At 38.6% G+C, this 19,344-nt stretch overlaps 1 protein-coding gene across 8 annotated transcripts in view; it reads right to left on the bottom strand.

Annotated features, from left to right (window-relative positions):
* Positions 1–19,344, bottom strand: part of TRIM2 (tripartite motif containing 2) — a 97,912-nt gene that overhangs the window by 7,286 nt on the left and 71,282 nt on the right. For all 8 annotated transcript variants that reach the window (XM_060778826.2, XM_060778823.2, XM_060778829.2 and 5 more), the window contains exons 6-10: positions 16,060–16,783; positions 9,562–9,665; positions 8,964–9,131; positions 6,802–6,970; positions 4,370–4,440 (exon numbers count right to left, since the gene is read on the bottom strand). In XM_060778826.2, coding sequence (XP_060634809.1) covers positions 4,370–4,440; positions 6,802–6,970; positions 8,964–9,131; positions 9,562–9,665; positions 16,060–16,783 — 1,236 coding nt within the window. The remainder of the gene's footprint in view (positions 1–4,369; positions 4,441–6,801; positions 6,971–8,963; positions 9,132–9,561; positions 9,666–16,059; positions 16,784–19,344) is intronic.

Here is a 19,344-nt window from a genome sequence, read left to right as displayed (position 1 = left end):
AACTACGGGCTAAATCCAGCATTAGTCCTAGGCCCCTTCTACACTGCCATATAATCCAGTTCAAAGTAGATAATCTGGATTTTATATGGCAGTGTAAAAGGGGCTATAGAAAAGTAGCAGATCCATTACTTGTGACAAAACCAAGTGTCATTCATTGGGACATGGGGCAAAGGGAAAATGGGCTTTTCTATTTTTATGTGCTTTCTAATCATTTCTGATTTATGGCAATCATGGGGTTTGCTTGTTAAGGGGTCAGACTTAGCACAGTAGGTTAAACTGCTAAGCTGCAGAAAATCTTGCTGACTGAAAGGTTGGCAATTTAAGCCTGGGTCGGTGTGAGCTCCTGCTGTCATCCCCAGCTTCTGCTCACCTAGGAGATTGAAAAGAGCAATGTGAGTAGATAAATAGGTACTGCTTTAATCAGGGAGGTAATAAAAAAGGTGCCCATAAAGACATGCTGGTGACTCAATCAGGAGTATTTCTATGGACAACAAAGCTCCTCGGCATGGAAGATGGAGCGACAGCACCTCTCCGTGGCCGGAGTAGAGCACAGGAGTGACTTGAGAAACTGCAACTTGCTTCTGTGTGAGAGAATTGGCTGTCTGCAAGGATGTTGCCCAGGGGATGCCTGGATGTTTTATCATCCTGTGGGAAGCTTCTCTCATGTTCCCACATGAGAAGCTGGAGCTGACAAACAGGAGCTCACCTACTCCATTTTGGTCAGCAGTCCTGCCGGCACAAGGGTTTAACCCATTGCGTCACCAGAGGCTCCAGCTTCCAGATGCCAGAAAAAGATGGGAAAGCCTTATTTCTTTTTATGTACTGTTTGTCCTTGTCAATTGTATAACAGCATTGAATGTTTGCCATATATGTGTTCTGTAATCCGCCCTGAGTGCCCTTGGGGAGATAGAGAGGAATATAAATAAAGTATGTTGTTGTTGTTGTTGTTGTTGTTGTTGTTGTTGTTAAGATTGAGAAGGGATTTGCCACAGGCTTCCTCTTAGGTTAAGAGAGTGTGATATGCCCAAGGTCACCCACTGGGTTTCCATGGCTGAATGGGGATTCGAACCATATCCCAGCCTTCAAATCACGAAGTCATGCTTGTCCCAGGCTTTTCTACTTACACATTTTTTTCTGATTCTTTCCCTCAACTGCTCCTATTTCTGATACTAAAATTGGACTCTTATACACAGCTATTACTCAACTCAGTGGGTATTATTTCTGTGTAAATATGTACTCCATGTGTGGCTTTAATCAGGGTTTTGGTATGCTCATTCTTGATTAGTTTTATTTATAACTTTTATTCTTGCAAGCTGCTCCAAGAATGTTAGGGGACTATTGTTAAATATAAGTATTTAAATTTAAAATAAACCTAAAACATTCATTTAATATATAGCCACTGGGTAAGGCCCCAAGCCTAGTTCACTGGTACATCCTCCCACATGGGAGCGTCTTGCTCCATTACTATGAGGCTCTGATTGGGAGGCAAGGGAATTGCCCTAGAAAATCTAAAATTAAATTGGGTTTCTTCAAACATTAAAGTTTGGCTTCATGACAACTTTATAATTTATACTTTTCATTAAAATTGTAATTAAAATGTAGCAGTTTTTTTGTTGATGTATGCCTGTACTATCCAACATACTGGATATGATATATAGCAGAATTGTCTTCTGTTAGTGAAATGTGCTGACATATGTGTCAGCTTTAGTTCATGCTCAAGGCTATCTTAATTTATACTACTAGTCAATGCAGAAAATATTCCCTTGATCTAATAAGTCTGGGTCATAGAAGAAAATGCATACCATAAACATAACAAGAAAGATAAAGGTTTAGTTGCCCTCTTTCGTTCTAATTCTGGATAGGAAATAGGGACAAAGGGACAATATTAGCAACTTCAGCTTGGAAAAGTTACTATTTTGAATTTATGGGGCTTAAAATCCATGTTAAAGCTAAAATAGCAATGCATTTTGTTCAAATGTTTAATCAGGTTCTGAACATCTTTATTTCTTGTTTGTTGGAGCTGAGCCATAGCCCTAACAATTGATGTCATTATTAGGAAATCCTGCATTGCTGTACAATTGTTACACTGATCAAAACAGCAGCCCCCCTGCCAGTAAACTATGCCAACAATCTGTTTTATAGAGACTCCAGTGGTCTTTTTTCATTGTACATAAAACCATAGGAGCGATTATTTCCTGTCTATTTCCAGAAACCGAGCACAAATGCTCTCAGTTTGAAAGTTATGCTACTCAATTGTAATGTAGCTTTATGGTGGTATGAAGATCATGTGGGATTGCCTTTGCCTGATGCTCAACTTTGGTTGCCATGTTATTTGAGTCACTTGGACACCACCTGAAAAGGCTTCCATTTGGCTTCTGTAGTGAAGTCCTGCTTATCTGGTAGCATCTCCAAATGCATATTTGGCATTCAATGGACTCACACTTACATACAAACACAAGCAAATATTAATTCCATACTACTCAGATATCTACTAGCACACTGCTTCTTAAAATGAGGGCCCGGATCCCAAATGGGATCCCCATAATGGATGTTTTAAACAGTTACATGAACCCGTGGTGCAATGTTTGGAGTGGTCTTTGCAGAAGATTATTTAATGATGATGATTGTTTGATACACAATAAGATTAGTACAAAGTAAACAAGATCCCTATGCTGGCTTTTGTATTCAATTACATATTGCCATTACCTTCCTGCCAGAGCGGTACCTATTGATCTACTCACATTTGCAAGTTTTCAAACTGCTAGGTTGGCAGAAGCTCAGGCTAACAGCAGGAACTCATGCTGCTCCCTGGATTCGAACCTGTGACCTTTTGGTCAGCAAGTTCAGCAGCTCAGTGCTTTAACCCACTTCGCCACCGGGGTCTATTATTATTATTATTATTATTATTATTATTATTATTATTATGTTTATTATGTTTATTTATATTCTGCTTTTTCTCTCTATGCGGAGATTAAAGCATCTCACAATTAAAAGCATTGCAATACAGCTTCAAATATACAAATATTAAAACAGCATTAAACATCATTAATATTAAAAAGAATTCAAGTTAAAATCATAAAAGCATACAAAACCCCAGCATCCCCCTGACTAGATCTTAAACACTTTCATATGCTTCAGCTATACTTCATAAGAAGAAAAATCAGCCTGTATAGCAAGCCTTGAAAATGTTGATATGTTATCAGTAAATGCTTGGTTTTATATACCGTTTAATACACTTATATATATCATGTAAAAATTTCTCTGGCCAAAAGAGGTCCTGAGTGAAAAAATTTAAGATGCTCCACACTAGCACATCAAGCATGTCAATTCTTTTTGTTATGGTTACAATATTTTAGATTTCCACACATGTGAACATGGTAAATATATAAGGACATTTTCTTTCCTATAGTAGTGGTTTGGCATTTAAAGAAGATGGGAAGAATTTATATTTCACTACCACTATTTACTATACAATTACAATTAGTGGGACAAAGAGACTTAGTACTCCCCCCCCCCCCCGATACAATGGCTCCTTTGACATGCCAACCCCCCCCCCCCCCCCATAGTTAACAGTAATTAGAAGCCTCTCCCATTGGTACCAACAAATGTCAAATAAAACACTTTGGATAACATACAAGGGAGCATTTCGTAGTACAGGTGAAGAGGGAAGATTTCAATCTCATCACACAGCATCTCCTAGTCCTGATCCACTTTGGAGAATCTACTCTTTTGAGTAATTAGAGCTGCATCTGATGTATTTAATGTAAAACCCTTTGTTTAAGACCTACTTGGCCAAACAGATATATTTGCTCAGTAGATTAACCCAGTAACAGTTTACGGCGATCATGTCAGTGGGATAATGAATCCACACTATGTTTTAATCCAAGATTTAAAGGAGCTATCCAAGGTGCTTGGTCTATTTGGGGAGTCAAGTCGAGCACTCTGAATAGAGCCCTTAAAGCCTGGAATAAAACTTTTATCAGTACAGTAGTGGACTCATTGTATTAACAACATTTGACACATTAAGCCGCCCTGAGTCACTTCAGCAGCAACAACAAAACTTTATTTATATACTGCTCTAACTCCCCAAGGGGACTCAGAGCGATTTACAAGTAACATCATCAATACATACAGAGTAAACAACACAACCATAAGATTAACAAGACTATATGAGCATTAAAAAATCACAATAGTACATATATGTTTTGAGGAAAAGGGGTGGGAAACAAAGTTTAATAAAAATAATTAATAAAAATAATCATTAAGGACATTGTAGAATAAACTCTTTGTTTAAGGCTTAGAGAATCACACATTATAAATATAAGTTCAAAATTATGGATTTTATGTTTCTTGAAAAACAGCACCATACCTTGACAGAGTGATTGTGGAAATCAGTAATAATAATTTCATTATTGTGGTTGACAGCTGCAAAATGGGGACCTGTAATAAATAGGAAAAAATATATATAAAGGACAATCCAGAAGAGCAAAAATGAGTTGAAGTATTACAACTGTCCACATTTAACATTAATTATAAGAGTTTCTTCAGAAAAAAAGGGTACTGTTCCATTATCCAAGTGGGGACCACTAGGGGGCATTAGAGAGAGAAGAATAGTTGGAGGAAAACCTTTTCCCCTGTTTTCATTGGACATTCTCATTCCCCATTTCCCATTTTATAAACAAGGGTTGTTTTCTCCATCACGACATGGGTGGGGGAAATAACAGGAAAACAAGGGAAAATGGTTTTCCTCCTTTGACCCACCCACCACCTCAGTAAAATGGATTATCCTTCTCTCTCTAGCACCTTCTAGTGGCATTCACCCAGATAATAGAACAGGACTAAAACAAACATTTCTTACAGACAGTAACAATGTATTCTTATTCAGCTAAACCAAGTACTTGATTTTTGCCAAATATCACCTAATTTGATTGAGAGGGAGAGTAACAAAGTTATCTATTTTTTCACATGCTTAGTATGGTATTTTATTACAAGATATAGCCCTTGATCCAAAGAAATGCATTTTTAGAATTTATGGAATCGAACGTCTTTTCTAATAGCCCCACAAGTGCATGGGCAACCATTTCTGAAACCAAGAGAAGTTTACAAAAATAGAAACTATAATTTGGCATAGAAGGTTTTGTTTAAAAGGACAAGGATATAAAAAACATCACACACATTGTCTTAACATTATTATTTTATTTTTTTCTATGCCCTCCTCCCATTAAAACATCTCAAAATGGCATACAACAAAGAAAAACACATAACTGCCTAAAATATGTAAAACTGAAAGAAACAGCTTAAAATAAAAAGAATGCAACCATGATCTATGGCAAGTTAAAGATCAGCTACCATAATTGAAAAGTAAAGGTTTTCCCTAAAATTAAGTCTAGTCGAGTCCGACTCATTTCTAAGCCGAAGAGCCGGCGTTGTCCATAGATGCCTCCAAGGTAATGTGGTTGGCAGGCCTGCATGGAGTACCATTACCTTCCTGCTGGACTGGTACCTATTGATCTACTCACATTTGCATGTTTTCAAACTGATAGGTTGGCAGAAGCTGGGGCCAACAGCAGGAGCTCACCCCTCTCCATGGATTTGAACCGCTGACCTTTACGTCAGGAAGTTCTGCAAGCCAGCAGTTTAACCCGCTGCGCCACCACCATAATTAGACTACTTCTATAAATTCACTTTCAAGAGCAAGGAAAACATAGATGATGTCAGGGCCTGTCCTGAGTTCAGGGGTGATACTTTTCAATGGGAAGGTATCTCCACAAAGAAGTCCCATTTTCTATATACCATTGGTTGCACCTCTCCATTGGCCTGCCTTGCCAATTGGAGTGATTCTACAGGACTGTACTCCAGACAGAAATCTGGACTTAATTACAATTGGTAGTCCAACAGATTAAACCCACTGGATCAATGTAATTTATCTAAATATTAAATTATCAAGTTTCCAGTAATTTGGTGAGTCTAATTCTAGTTGGGGCTAGCAGCTGGATTTAAGCAATAGGCAAGCAATAGGCCCTTGTACTTTTCTGTAGTGTGTCTTTTCATTTTCAAACGAATAGGCATCATGGGTATAGATAACTCTAAAATAAAAAGTGGCAGATGCATTAAGACAAATGGTGCCTGACTTTTTTTATTGCTAACTATCCGTTTTTGCTTGTGGAACTATATATCAAATTTTGCAAAGCAATTACATTATATTGTCTGTAGACTATCTCTCTTATGGGCACAAAGAAACCTTCTCACCCTCAGAAGTCTATTAAGTGCTGATTAGCATCTCACCTGTCTCCAAGGATAAAATTAAGTCTGGGTCCTTAATGGGCAGTTACCTAAAGCATCTTAAAGCACACTTTGGTATCTAAACAAAGTCCTGTGCAAGTTCTGGCACAGAACCTAAGCTGTAATTTTTCCTGTTGATTAAATACTAACTGCAATATGAGCAAGAAGGCTGTGTTTATTACACAGTAAAAGACTGTTTAGGAACATTACATCATATTAATTTCCATCTTGCAAAATACTTTATGAAAGTAATATCCACTAAGTATATACAATCTAACATTATCAAACATGTTCCTTATTTCCTGAACTGACTTTGACAATTGTATGTATCCAATTTCAACATATAACCAGCAATTCAACACATCAAAGAGATTGTGGCTGTTAGGAACAGTGCTTGTTCTTCCCAGTTTTGAACCTACAAAGATGAGAAGTTTAAGATTCTTTTTCAAATGGCTACAAATGTGACTGAAATGTGTGTTGAAAACAAAAATAGTTGGCATGTTAATCAATTATAGATACCTGCAAATTGTTTGTCCCCATTGCCTCGGCTTCCAAACCGGGTTACTATTTTTCCATTAGGCTGGAAGATGAACACACAACATGCTTTGTTGTCCACAACAATGATGTGCCCATTTCGATCCACAGAAACGCCTTTCGGTCCCATAAGTTTTCCAGACCCAATTTTTGTCTACAGGAAGAAGACAGAGCTTAAATTTTCTTTTTAGTGCACTAATATATGAACATGGTAAGATATGCTTCAGTTACATTGCATTTGGAATACTGTAAGACACACTGAAAAGTGTCCATAAACTTAAAGAATGTGGAAGCTAAATCATTCATTCTAGTTGACTATTGAAACCACAAATCCTCCCAACTAAAATATATGGACTGGGCTTTTTATTCATTTCCATAACCAAAATATGAATGGCAATCATTAAAGCCATTGTGGCTTAGAGTTGTGAAGCTGTTCTCCTGATTAAGCAGTTCTCTTATACCTTCTATCCCAACAAGCTGGGGACAGAGACAGGACATTACTGGTAGTCTAGAACACCTTTCAAGAAAGGATTTTCTTTTTAATCTCATAACTTTTCTGGACCCAGTTCTATATGGCTAAGATTTAGGCTGTTTGAAAGTCTGTATCAAAACGGTCCTGGCTCAGAAAACAGTCCTAAACAGCTTTGGCCCAGTTTATCTGTCCGAACGTATCTCCTCCTATGAACTACCATGCAGTTTAAGACCATCTGGGGAGGTCCTGCTCTCGCTCTCACCTCCCTCGCAGGCACTATTGGTGGAGACGAGAAGCAGGGCTTTCTCAGTGGAGTCTCCCCGGCTGTGGAACTCCCTCCTCAGGGGTATTAGAACAACCCCCTCCCTCTTGACCATCCGCAAGAGAGTGAAAATGTGGCTTTGTGACCAAGCCTTTAGAGAACTTGTGCAAAAGATAAGACTTGGAACAATGTGCAATGACCATTGGAATGGCCCGGATTACGCTTGTGGATTACGTGCTTAACTCTGAATGTATTGTCGAAGGCTTTCATGGCCGGAATCACTGGGTTGTTGTAAGTTTTCTGGGCTGTATGGCCATGTTCTAGAAGTATTCTCTCCTGATGTTTCACCTGCATCTATGGCAGGCATCCTCAGAGGTTGTGACATCTGTGATTTCCTATTCCTTAGTTTTTCCAATTTTTGTGTGTCTTGGAACATTCCGTAAAGATGTTCAATGTATTGTCGAAGGCTTTCATGGCCAGAATCACAGAGGTAGTGAGGTCTGTTGGAAATAGGACAATGGGTTTATATATCTGTGGAATGGCTGGGGTGAGACAAAGAGCTCTTCCATGAAAGCCTTCGACAATGTTTTAATTGTTTTTAATGTACTTTTAAATTCTGTTTTAATATTTATTTAAGTGTACATTGTGTTTTAAGGCATCAAATCATCGCCTCTATGAAAGCCGCCTTGAGTCCCTTCTGGGATGAGAAAGGCGGGGTAGAATTGCCGTAAATAAATAATTAAATAAATATCTCACTGTAAGAACCTGTTTGAGCTCTAAGATCTTTGAGAGAGGCCCTTCTCTCTGTCCAACATCCTTCTCGGCTCATCTGGTGGTGAAAAAAGGAGATGGCCTACTTTGTGGGTGATCCCAGACTTTGGAACTCCATTTCCAGGGAAGCTAGGATGGCTCCCTCCTTGTTTTGCTTTTACTAACAAGTGATCCCCCCCCCCCCACTATTCCATCAGGCTTTGTTGACTGTTAAGATATTATATTATAATGGATTTTAAGTGGTTTAATTTATATAATCATTGTTTTTCAAATAATGTAATTATAATCTATTGCATACATGATGTTTTGCATGGTTTTTAATCTGTACTGGTTTTAATAATTTGAAGTCACCTTGAGACTCATTATTGGGGAAAGGAAAGGAAATAAAGCAAAAACAACAGCCAGAGTTCACTGATGAAGAGATTCTGGGTGACAGAGTCAGAGAAGTACCATAATCTTTTCAAGCATTGCTTTTGCAAGCAATATCTTAAGCATTTTTGCTCATTTTGATGGTGCTCCTATGATATATTTCTTCTGGCCCTGTTTTTGTTTCACTGTTCTTATATTTTTATTCAATTTAATGGTTATCCATATTATAAAGTAATGATTTATTTGTATTTAATATTTGTATTTTAAACTTACCTTAAATTTTCCATCAGAGGAGAATATGCTAACCCATTTATTATCATAGTCGGCAATAATGATGTCCCCACAAGGGTGCACAGCCACTCCTGTCGGCCGTTGCAACTGACCGGGAGACCTTCCCCGAATACCAAAACGGCTCTTGAACTGGCCATCAGTGGAAAACACCTATGAAGGTATTTTAAAAAGTATAACTTTCACAAAATGGGGTGATGATAATAATTTAGACAGGAAAAAATCAACATGATGTCAATAGCTCAATATGCCAAAATAATTATGGAAGACATGATTTAACCCCATAAGTTTCAGATGCTGAAGGTATTTTTCAAGCCAAGCCACATTTGATAGCATATCAATTAACTGTGCTTTCAGTTCTTAACTTGATTTAGAAGAAAACTAGAATCCAGATGTCAAATAAATTCATTACTAAACAGAAAAGCATGAAATAGTATTTGAGACATTATTTCAAAATAATGAAGAAGATTTGCTATGATTTCTCTAGTCTCTTCTATGCATGCTCTTCCATACATTTGGTCAATCCCACATCCTTTCATAAAGATCAGTACATTCAGAAGTAACAATAAAAAGGTAATTGTACCTGTACACACTGATTATTGCTATCGGCTATTAATATTTTTCCATTTGTAGATGCAGCTACTCCCTGAAGATTTGTAAATTCTCCTTTGTTTCTCCCCTTGGTACCTAAAAAAAGTGGAAACAACCACATTAGGGAATAGCTTAGTAAAAAAAATGATGAAACATACTTCATTTGTATACCACTTTCCTTACCCTCCCGGGGGGGGGGGGGGGACACAACTCAAAGCGGTTTCCAACATATATATGACAAAATTCAATGCCTCACATAAAACCTAACATAAAACAATAACATACAGCTATCAATTCGATATTAAAATGCAATGACATTCAAACATTAAAATGTGGAGTTAAAAACATATTAATATAAGCATTAAAATCACACAATCCAACAATGATAGTCCAAGGCCATTCTAAATATCAATATCTATTGCGCATGAACCTGATTATTCCTTGTATTGTTTACTGCCCAAAGGCTTGGTTCCATAGCCAGGTTTTTACTTTTTTTCTGAAAGTCAGGAGGAAGGGCGCTGATCTAATTTCACTGGGGAGGGAGTTACACAGCCGAAGAGCCACCACTGAGAAGGCCCCGTCTCTCATCCACACCAGTCAAACCTGCGAGGGAGGTGGGACCAAAAACAGGGTCTCCTGGAACAATCTTAATCTCTGAGATGGTTCATAGAGGGAGATACGTTCGGACAGGTAAGATGGGCCAAAACCATTTAGAGCTTTATAGACTAAAGCCAGCAGTTTGAATTGTGCTCGGTAGCAGACTGGCAGCCAGTGGAGCTTGTGTGCTCTCTATACCCTGCTCTGGTGAGCAGTCTGGCTGTCACCCATTGGACCAATTGGAGCTTCCGAACAGTCTTCAAAGGCAACCCCATGTAGAGTGCATTGCAGTAATCTATACGGGATGTAACCAGACCATGGACTATCGTGGCCAAGTCTGACTTCCCAAGGTACAGGCGCAACTAAAGCACAAGTTTTAATTGTGCAAAAGCTCCACTGGCCACCACTGAAACCTGGGTTCCAGGCTCAGCTATGAATCCAGGATCATTCTCAAGCTGCGAATCTGTGTCTTCAGGGGGAGTGTAACCTTTTCCAACACCAGCTGTAACCCTATATCCTGTTTGGCCTAACGACTGACCAGGAGTGCCTCTGTCTTGTCTGGATTCAATTTCAATTTGTTCACCCTCAACCAGACTGTCACAGGAGGAGCTGAACAGCCTCCTTAGCAGTAGGTGGAAAGGAGCAATAGAATTAGACATCCTATGCGTACAGATGACATCCAATTTCAAAATTACAGATGATCTCCCCAGCAGCTTCATGTATATGTTAAACAACAAGGGGGACAATATTAAACCCTGCAGGGCCCCACAAGATAAAGGCTGCGGGGCTGAGCAGGTGTCCCCCAACAACTCCTTCTAGGAACGGTCCTCCAGGAAGGACCAGAGCCACCGTAAGACAGTACCTCCAAGCCCCATTCTCATGAGGCGTCCCAGTGTCAAAGGCCGCTGAGAGGTCCAGGAGAACCAACAGGGACACACTCCCCCTGTCAAGTTTCCTATGCAGATCATCTACTAAGGTGACCAAGGATGTTTCAGTTCCATGACCCGGCCTATAGCCAAACTGCACTAGATTCTTAACAATCTAATTTTATATGTACATAAATATTTGTTCTGTTAAACCAGCTGAAAAGGGAGGGATGAACTCCTTGGTGTGTCCTTTGCTTAGTCACTTAAGTAACCAAACTAGTCATCCACCTCTCATTCTCCAGTCTGCTCACTCTGATGAATTTCATATATTTATCTGCATGGGATTCTTTGTCACCTATAGCGACAATAGTTAAGTATGTGCTTCAAGACAACTTTCGACTTTAATCAATCACATTCATTTCATAGGATTTTCTTAGGCAAGGAATACTCAGAGAGTTGGCTTTGCCAGTTCCTTCCTCTGAAGTATGTACAAGGCTATAAATCTAAAGGGAAGGAGCTCTCTAACTTGATGAGAAAGAGAAACAGCATCAGCAATGGAAATAAGAACCAGGAATCTGTCTTAGAAAGCTTTGACTTCAAAGGGTGAGTATAAAACCAGAAAGAATCCCTAGAAGACATGAAAAAGTGTTTGAGATAATCCATTTCAGTTCAGTGTCTTTGTAGCAGTGCCTATGACATTTACTGGCAGCTACTACCTCATTATTCACTAAGCTTGTAGTTCAGGAGGGATTTTTGTCTTTCTCTCTTTGTTTGCACTATAGGCCCCAATGTTATGCAAGTGAACTCACCAAGCTCAGTGGAGCATACTCTCAAGTAAGCAGTGGGTTACATAAGCACAAACTTGCAGTCTCGGTTCAGTGCAAAAAAACAGATTAATCCCATGGCTATTAACCGCAATCTATAAACCATGCTTTACTCCATCTCTCTCACCAAAGGAGCAATGACCTGCTCCCCCATATATGTTCATACATATCTACACCGTAAAAAAGTAAAACGAACAAAGCTATTTTGGAAATATTTTGTTTTAAGATGTTAACATTACAGTTCATTTTGTATTTCCCTTCCTGTTGGAAATGAAAAAAGGATTCAGCTTGACTGCAGGTTGGAATAATTTTGTGAAAACGATCACTGAACTTCAGTGATGATATTTTAATGTTCAGAGCAGATATCATTGTGCTTTTATTGTATACTAGCTTGGGTACCTGGCGTTGACAGGTTATTTGAAAAACTCAATTTTTTAATTGTACAAAATGCATAAGGTTATGGATTAACTACAACTGACATAATGCCAAGTTAACCCCAAGAAACTCCATCAGTATTTAAAGTTTGTTATGTTGGCCAAGTATGCTCTAGATGTATCATTGGTGCGGTTCAGTGTGCTCTCTGGCTGTAGGGTAAACCACAACTCTCACTGTGGTGAGCCAGTCCCCTCAAACTTCTCCAGTAGGTTGAGTTATTTATGGGGTTCTGTGTGCCAAGTTTGGTCCAGGTCCATCACTGGTAAAGGTCACAGTTTTTCTAGTTGTAGGTGAATTACAACTCCCAGAAAGAAAGGTAAGTTCCCCCCAAGCCCCCCCCCCCCCCAGTAATCAAATTTTGGCACATCAGGTATGTGTGCCAAATTTAGTTCAGATCCATCGGTGTTTGGGTTCACAGTGAATGTAGGTGTACTGCATCTCCTCAAATCAAGATGAATTTCCCCAAAGACCTTCAGTATTTTTTGCTGGTCATGGGGGTTCTTTGTGCCAAGTTTGGTCCAGATCCATCACTGTTTGGGTTCATAGTACACTCTGGATGTAGGTGAACTACAAAAACTCCTCTAAATCCCTCCAAAGTCCTCCACTATTTCTGTTGCTCCTGGGTTTTTTTTTTGTGCCAAGTTAGTTCCAGGTCCATCTTTGGTGGAGTTCAGAGTGCTCTTAGATTACAGGCAAACTATAGATTCCAGTACCTACAACTCCTATAAATCATGGTAAATTTGCCCAAATCCCTCTAGTATGTTCTGTTGCTGATCAAGTCATCTGTGCCATAGAAAAGAATAGAAATGGGTTATGGGAGAGGCAGTGGGCAGGGTCATGCAAATTCCACACCAACTAAGAGACTAAGAAACACTGGGATGTCTGTGGTGGAGGAAACACATAAAATCTAGGATGAAAGTGTCCCCACATGAAAGCCTTCACTTGGGTGATGGGCAGTATAGTGTTTGTAGAGGACACTGGCAGGGCTTTTGTACATGTTTGCAGCATTTTCTCTAAGTTGCAATGTCATTGGAGGGAGGGCCATTGGTGTCTCCTGAATAGTAGGAACTATAGCTCTTTGTGGAGGCAGGAGCTTGTCTGTGTAAGTGGACACCCTAGCCACACACACATACCTATTTTCACTTTTCTTATGTATATAAATATTCTGAAAAATAAAAAAAAAGTTTTGAAAATTGGAAGCTGGATGATCAAACTAGAATTTGTCCTTAAGAAACACAAAAATGTGTCCTTGGCATGTATACTTCCATTTTATTGCATTGTTCTAGGGGGGGAAAGTAGTAGCTTGCATTTTCCTCCCCCTCTTTGAAAATAGGATTATTTACTGAATTATTTATTGAACCCTGGGCAAAGGTAAATTTTTGTCTTTTTACAGTCAGCCACTGAGTCTTAACAGGACTCCATTTACTTCTAGGCAATCCTATTATACGCCTCATGAGTTAATTAGTATTTTTATCTATATATCTAGACAAGCCTGTTCAATCAAGATATTTTATAAACACATGAAAATGACCCATTCTCAAAACAAACATTTTCTTCCAAATGTACTAATATATTATTAACTCTTAGGTTGTTGTTATTATTATAAACTCTTGTTTGGTGTAATTGTTGCCAAGAGCATTAATGCATTATATCACAATGTTATGTCTTCCCTTCATGTACACAAAAGTCTGTGCTTTGTTTGGAAAGTTGAGCTTCTGATGCTATTATGCCTTTTCCCACTAAATGGCCCTACACTATCTCTACATTAGTCTGAGGAACAGACAAAAGTTTGATAGATGACTGAATAAATGAAACTTCATTCTTCCTCCAAGTCCTAAATCAAACCCATTATTGTGTCTCCTACTGCTTAGTTTAGTACACCAGGAGCCCTCTGGTGGTGCAGTGGGTTAAACAGCTGAGCTGCTGAACTTGCTGACCAAAGAATCGGCAGTTTGAATCCAGGGAGTGGAGTGAGCTCCCGCTGTCAGCTCCAGCTTCTGTCAATCTAGCAGTTCGAAAACATGAACATGTGAATAGATAAATGTGAATGTTTTCAGCAGTTTAAACCAATACACCACCAGGGAACCAGACCTAGTATAGCTTTCTATATTTAACTGGCTACATTGCCTATAAATCTTCATTTCTTTAAAAAATCAGGTCTGATGTCGTTATCTAACTGATCTCAAAGCCTTCAACACTACATTGATCTCAAATTGTGCACACTGTGCTCCTTTGCATCTGGGAAACATGGATGTCAGGGCAATGTCTATAGGACAGGTAGCAATACATGTTCCAGAATCATAGTGGAAAATTGTTCCCTTGGTATAGCTGAACTCTATTCTGTAGTCGGTTTGTTCTGGAAGTGTTTAGTCACTGAACATGGAGAAATTATTAGTAGATATCAACAGAAATCCTCTCATACATTATGACATTTTATTTGCTGTTTACTGATTTACAGCATATTTAAACAATGTTCTTTTTTCTTTGTCAGCCAGAAATCCTTGATTCTTACAACCATGGATGACATTAAAAAGTGCTTGGAAATAGAACTTCCATTTAGAGCTGTAATAATTCCTGATCACTGCTTTGAAACTATTGCATCTGTTAAATGTATTGCTGAAGGCCTTGTTTGCTTTATAGTAGATAGAAACATTTGCACTGAATACATACAGAGCAATTTAATTTTCAGAGCTTTGCCCACCAGTGCAGTTCTCAGAAATGTTGCCTTACTGTATATACTCCATAAATGTAGAAGCTGGCATGAATTTTTCATTCTGGTGGGGTTCAGAATGCTCTTTCATTGTAGGTGAATCTACACAATCTACACACAATTAAAAGTTCATAGTCACCTATCCCAATGACTTAGCATAAGAGAACATACAGTTAAAGTATGCCTGAGACCCAGTAATATGTCTCATGTCCAATGCATTCATGTATAAAAAACATCTCTACACTAGCACAGCCTTTCTCAAACTGGGGTTCAGGACCCCTGGGGGGATCATGAGAAGATATCAGAGCAGTCGTCAAAGACCATTGGAAAGCACAGTATTTTCTGTTGGTCAGTGGGGTTCTGTGTGGGAAGTTTGGCCCAATTCTGTCATTAGTGGGGTTCAGAATGCTCTTTCATTGTAGGTGAATTATAAATCCCAGCAACTACAACTCCCAATTGTCAAGGTCTATTTTTCCCCAAACTCCACCAGTGTTCACATTTGGGCATATTGAGTATTTATGCCAAGTTTGGTCCAGATCCACCATTGTTTGATGGATCCACAGTGCTCTCTGTATGTAGGTGAACTACAACTCCAAAAATCAAGGTCAATATCCCCCAAACTCTTCCAGTATTTTCTGTTGGTCACGGGAGTTCTGTGTGCCAAGATTAGTTCAATTCAATTGAATTCTTTGATTGTAGGCTAACTATAAATCCCAGCAACTACAACTTCCAAATGACAAAATCAATCCCGCCCCAACCCCACCAGTATTCAAATTTGTGCCAAATTTGGTCCACTGAATGAAAATACATTCTGCATATCAAATATTTACATGACAATTCATAACAGTAGCAAAATTACAGTTATGAAGTAGCAACAAAAATAATTTTATTTTTGGGGGTCACCACCACATGAGAAACTGTATGAAGGGGTTGTGGCATGAGGAAGGTTGAGAAACATTGCATTAACAGATGTCTCCGGTATTGTAACTTGAACAACTTCTATTCTAAAATAAGACAGTTGGACACTGCAGTCCTGAACAAGAGAACACATTTCTTACCTACTCTGAAGATCAAATCATCTTCAATGGGGTTCTCTTTCCTTTTGCCGGTGCTGTACATACTAGCCGGTCTTTTTACCGCCTTCTGCTTGACATGGCCACTGCCAGGAGACTTAACACGCCTTTTGACTCCTTCAGTGGTTGGCGACACATCCGCAGATCTGATTAGCTTGAGTTTGAATGGGCTGCCTCTAATATGCTGATCATAGAGTCTCAGTGAAAGAGTAAAATCCCCTTCTTTCTGGACAGTATACAAAAATTCGTAAGTGCCATTTTTATTGTCAAGTATTTCTCCATCGGCCACACTCCCATCAGGGGTACTCAGCTCAGCAGTTAGGTAAGCATTCCCAGATTTACAGAGCTCACCGTCCTTGTCCTTTGTAGTGATGGTGACTGACATAGGCTGTCCTATCACCGTCTGCTTCAGCCCTTCGCCGGTGGCCACTGTTTCAGAAGCAACAGCATTTGTGGTTAAAATAGTGCCAAGGTTATGGATGGACTTCTTCAGCCCATCTGTTTCCACTATGAAGTCCAGCTGATCATTTTCACGGGGCTGGAGTGGGAAATCTCTGTCGGCCAGATCGTTCAGCTTGTCGCTCATTTGCTTCTTGACAAGCAATACTTCTGTTTCTGTTCCGTGGTTGAGTGCTTGGGCTGTAAAGTTACTACAACTCTTAATGTTTTCCTGTCCTTCCAAGAGGGTATCAAGTTGATTCTGCAAAACCTGACAGAAGAGAACACTACAATCAAACTATTCTATATTCGACCAACCTCAGACATTCCTCATCATAATAATGCATGATTCCACCTAAGCATTTGGAAGAACTTCCTGGTGGTAGAAGCTGTTCGACAGTGCAATACTTTGCCTCAGAATTTGATGGAGTCTCCTTCTCTGTTTTTAAACAGAGGCTATTTGGCTATCTATCAGAAGTCAAAGCCTAACAAAAATATTATTTGTGTCTTAGTTTTTAAGCCTGTTACTGGAGTTATTTGGGGCATTGATTCAGAAAATTGCATCAGCTCTTGTTTCTCAAAAACTAAAGCCAATAGGAGAAAACTATTGCCATTTTTGGAATCAGTATGTCAGATATACCCAGAAACAGGTTTAAAATTTGAGGCACCAAATTTGTGTTGGCCAGTGCTGTCTATTCCTGCATGGCAGAGATTTGGACTAGAGGGTTGGACTCTGTGATTCAATGTCCACATAGGGCTTATAAACAATTTAATGAATTGTACATAGGGCAGAAATGAAATGAAACTAAATAATAACTGGTAAATGAAGCATAATAATAATAATAATAATAATAATAATAATAATAACAACAACAACAACAGCAACAGCAACAATAACAACAATAATATACCATGGGACTTTCAAACCCTGACTGGCAAAGTTTTGGAACACAATACACCAGACATCACAATTGTAGAAAAGAAAAAAGTTTGGATTATTGATGTCACCGTACTAGGTGACAGTCACACTGAGGAAAAACTTGGCCTTTATTAGGACCTCAAAATCGAACAGCAAAGGCTCTGGCATAAATCAGTACAAGTGGTCATTGGCACACTGGTGCCATGCCAAAAGATCTAAGCTGGCATTTGGAAACAATAAACACTGGCAAAATCACGATCTGTCAACTACAAAAGGCTACCTTATTTGGATCTGTACGCATCATTCGAAAATACATCACACAGTCCTAGATGCTTGGGAAGTGTTCTACTTTTGATTTTGTGATACGAAATCCAGCATATAGTTTGCTGTGACATACTGTGTTTTTGTGTCAGTAAAATAGTAATAATAATAATAATAATAATAATAATGAACTAGGAACGGCTAAGGCGATGGAACAGTTGAGAATTTGAACAGCAAGACATAGTTTTTATCATTTTTATTATTCATTGCTTTTATGGTTTTTAAATGTATTGTAATTTTTTGCTTTTTATTAATGTATGTATTTTTATACATGGCATCTAATTGTTGCTGATTTGTACACCGCCCTGAGTCACCTTTGGGCTGATATGGGTGGGATAAAAATTTATAAATAAATAAATCATAAAGATTGAACTGCAAAGACACTGGCACAAGCCAGTAAAGGTGGTCCCAGTGGTGATCGGCACACTAGGTACAGTGCCTAAAGACCTTGGCCTGCACTTAAACACAATCGGCACTGACAAAATTACCATCTGTCAGCTGCAAAATGGCACCCTACTGGTTTCTGCATGCATTATATGCCAATACATCACACAGTCCTACACATTTGGGAAGTGTCTGACGTGTGATTCAATACAACAGCCAATATAGTGACCTTGTTTACTGTGTACTAATCTTATTATGTTTCAAATAATAATAATAATAATAATAATAATAATAATAATAATAACTTTATTTATATTCCACCCTATCTCCCCAAGGGGACTCAGGGTAGATTCCAACAAGCAACAAAGGCAAATATTAAATGTCTCAATACAACAACAAATACAAACATATAGCTCAAAATAACCCCACATATGAATAAAACTTATAACTTGACATCTATAAATTAAATAAAACATAACCTGTCAAATTATATCTAACATAAAACTTGAACATAAAACATCAGTATTAATTTACAGGAGCCAACCAAGGTTCACAAACATATGTGAGTTGATTGTGTGGCCAGTGATGTTAACTGGGCTAACAACAGTTAACAACAAGACTTACATCAAGCAACATTTAAAATGTACACCTGATAATAATGTTTTGTGACTTTTGCATTTTTGCCAATCTGTTGGATACAATACATAAAGAAAATCATTTTTTCTACTGGGTATCAGTTCTGGGACAAGCTGAATTAAACAGATGCATATCTAACTAAAATCTAAATCTGAACATAAGCTCTGTATGTGGGTTAAAATGACCTACATTCCAAAGGGCAGTTGGAATATATCACTAAGAATGAATTATTTTTCAGTGGTAAAGCTACATTCACATACTTTCTTTTCTTTATGGAAAAGGAAATTACTCTCCAATTGCTTTACTATGCTTATAATATGTCTGTTTACACGAGTGCTTGCATTTTAATTCATAGAACCATACAATAATAGAGTTGGGAAAGACCACATGGGCCATCTTGTCCAACCTGCTGCCATGCAAGAAAAGCACAATCAAAGTATCCCTGACAGATGGCCATCCAGCCTCTCCTTAAAAGTTTCCAAGGAATGAGCTTCCACCACACTCCAAGGCAGAGAGTTCCACTGTTGAATAGCTCATTTTAATACTACACATCACTTGCTTAATAAATTGAC

Source organism: Anolis sagrei, chromosome 5 (assembly GCF_037176765.1).
Source record: "Anolis sagrei isolate rAnoSag1 chromosome 5, rAnoSag1.mat, whole genome shotgun sequence".
Lineage (NCBI taxonomy): Eukaryota > Metazoa > Chordata > Lepidosauria > Squamata > Dactyloidae > Anolis > Anolis sagrei.
The sequence above is the reverse complement of the archived record's forward strand: the minus strand, read 5'-3'. Positions and strand labels throughout refer to the sequence as shown.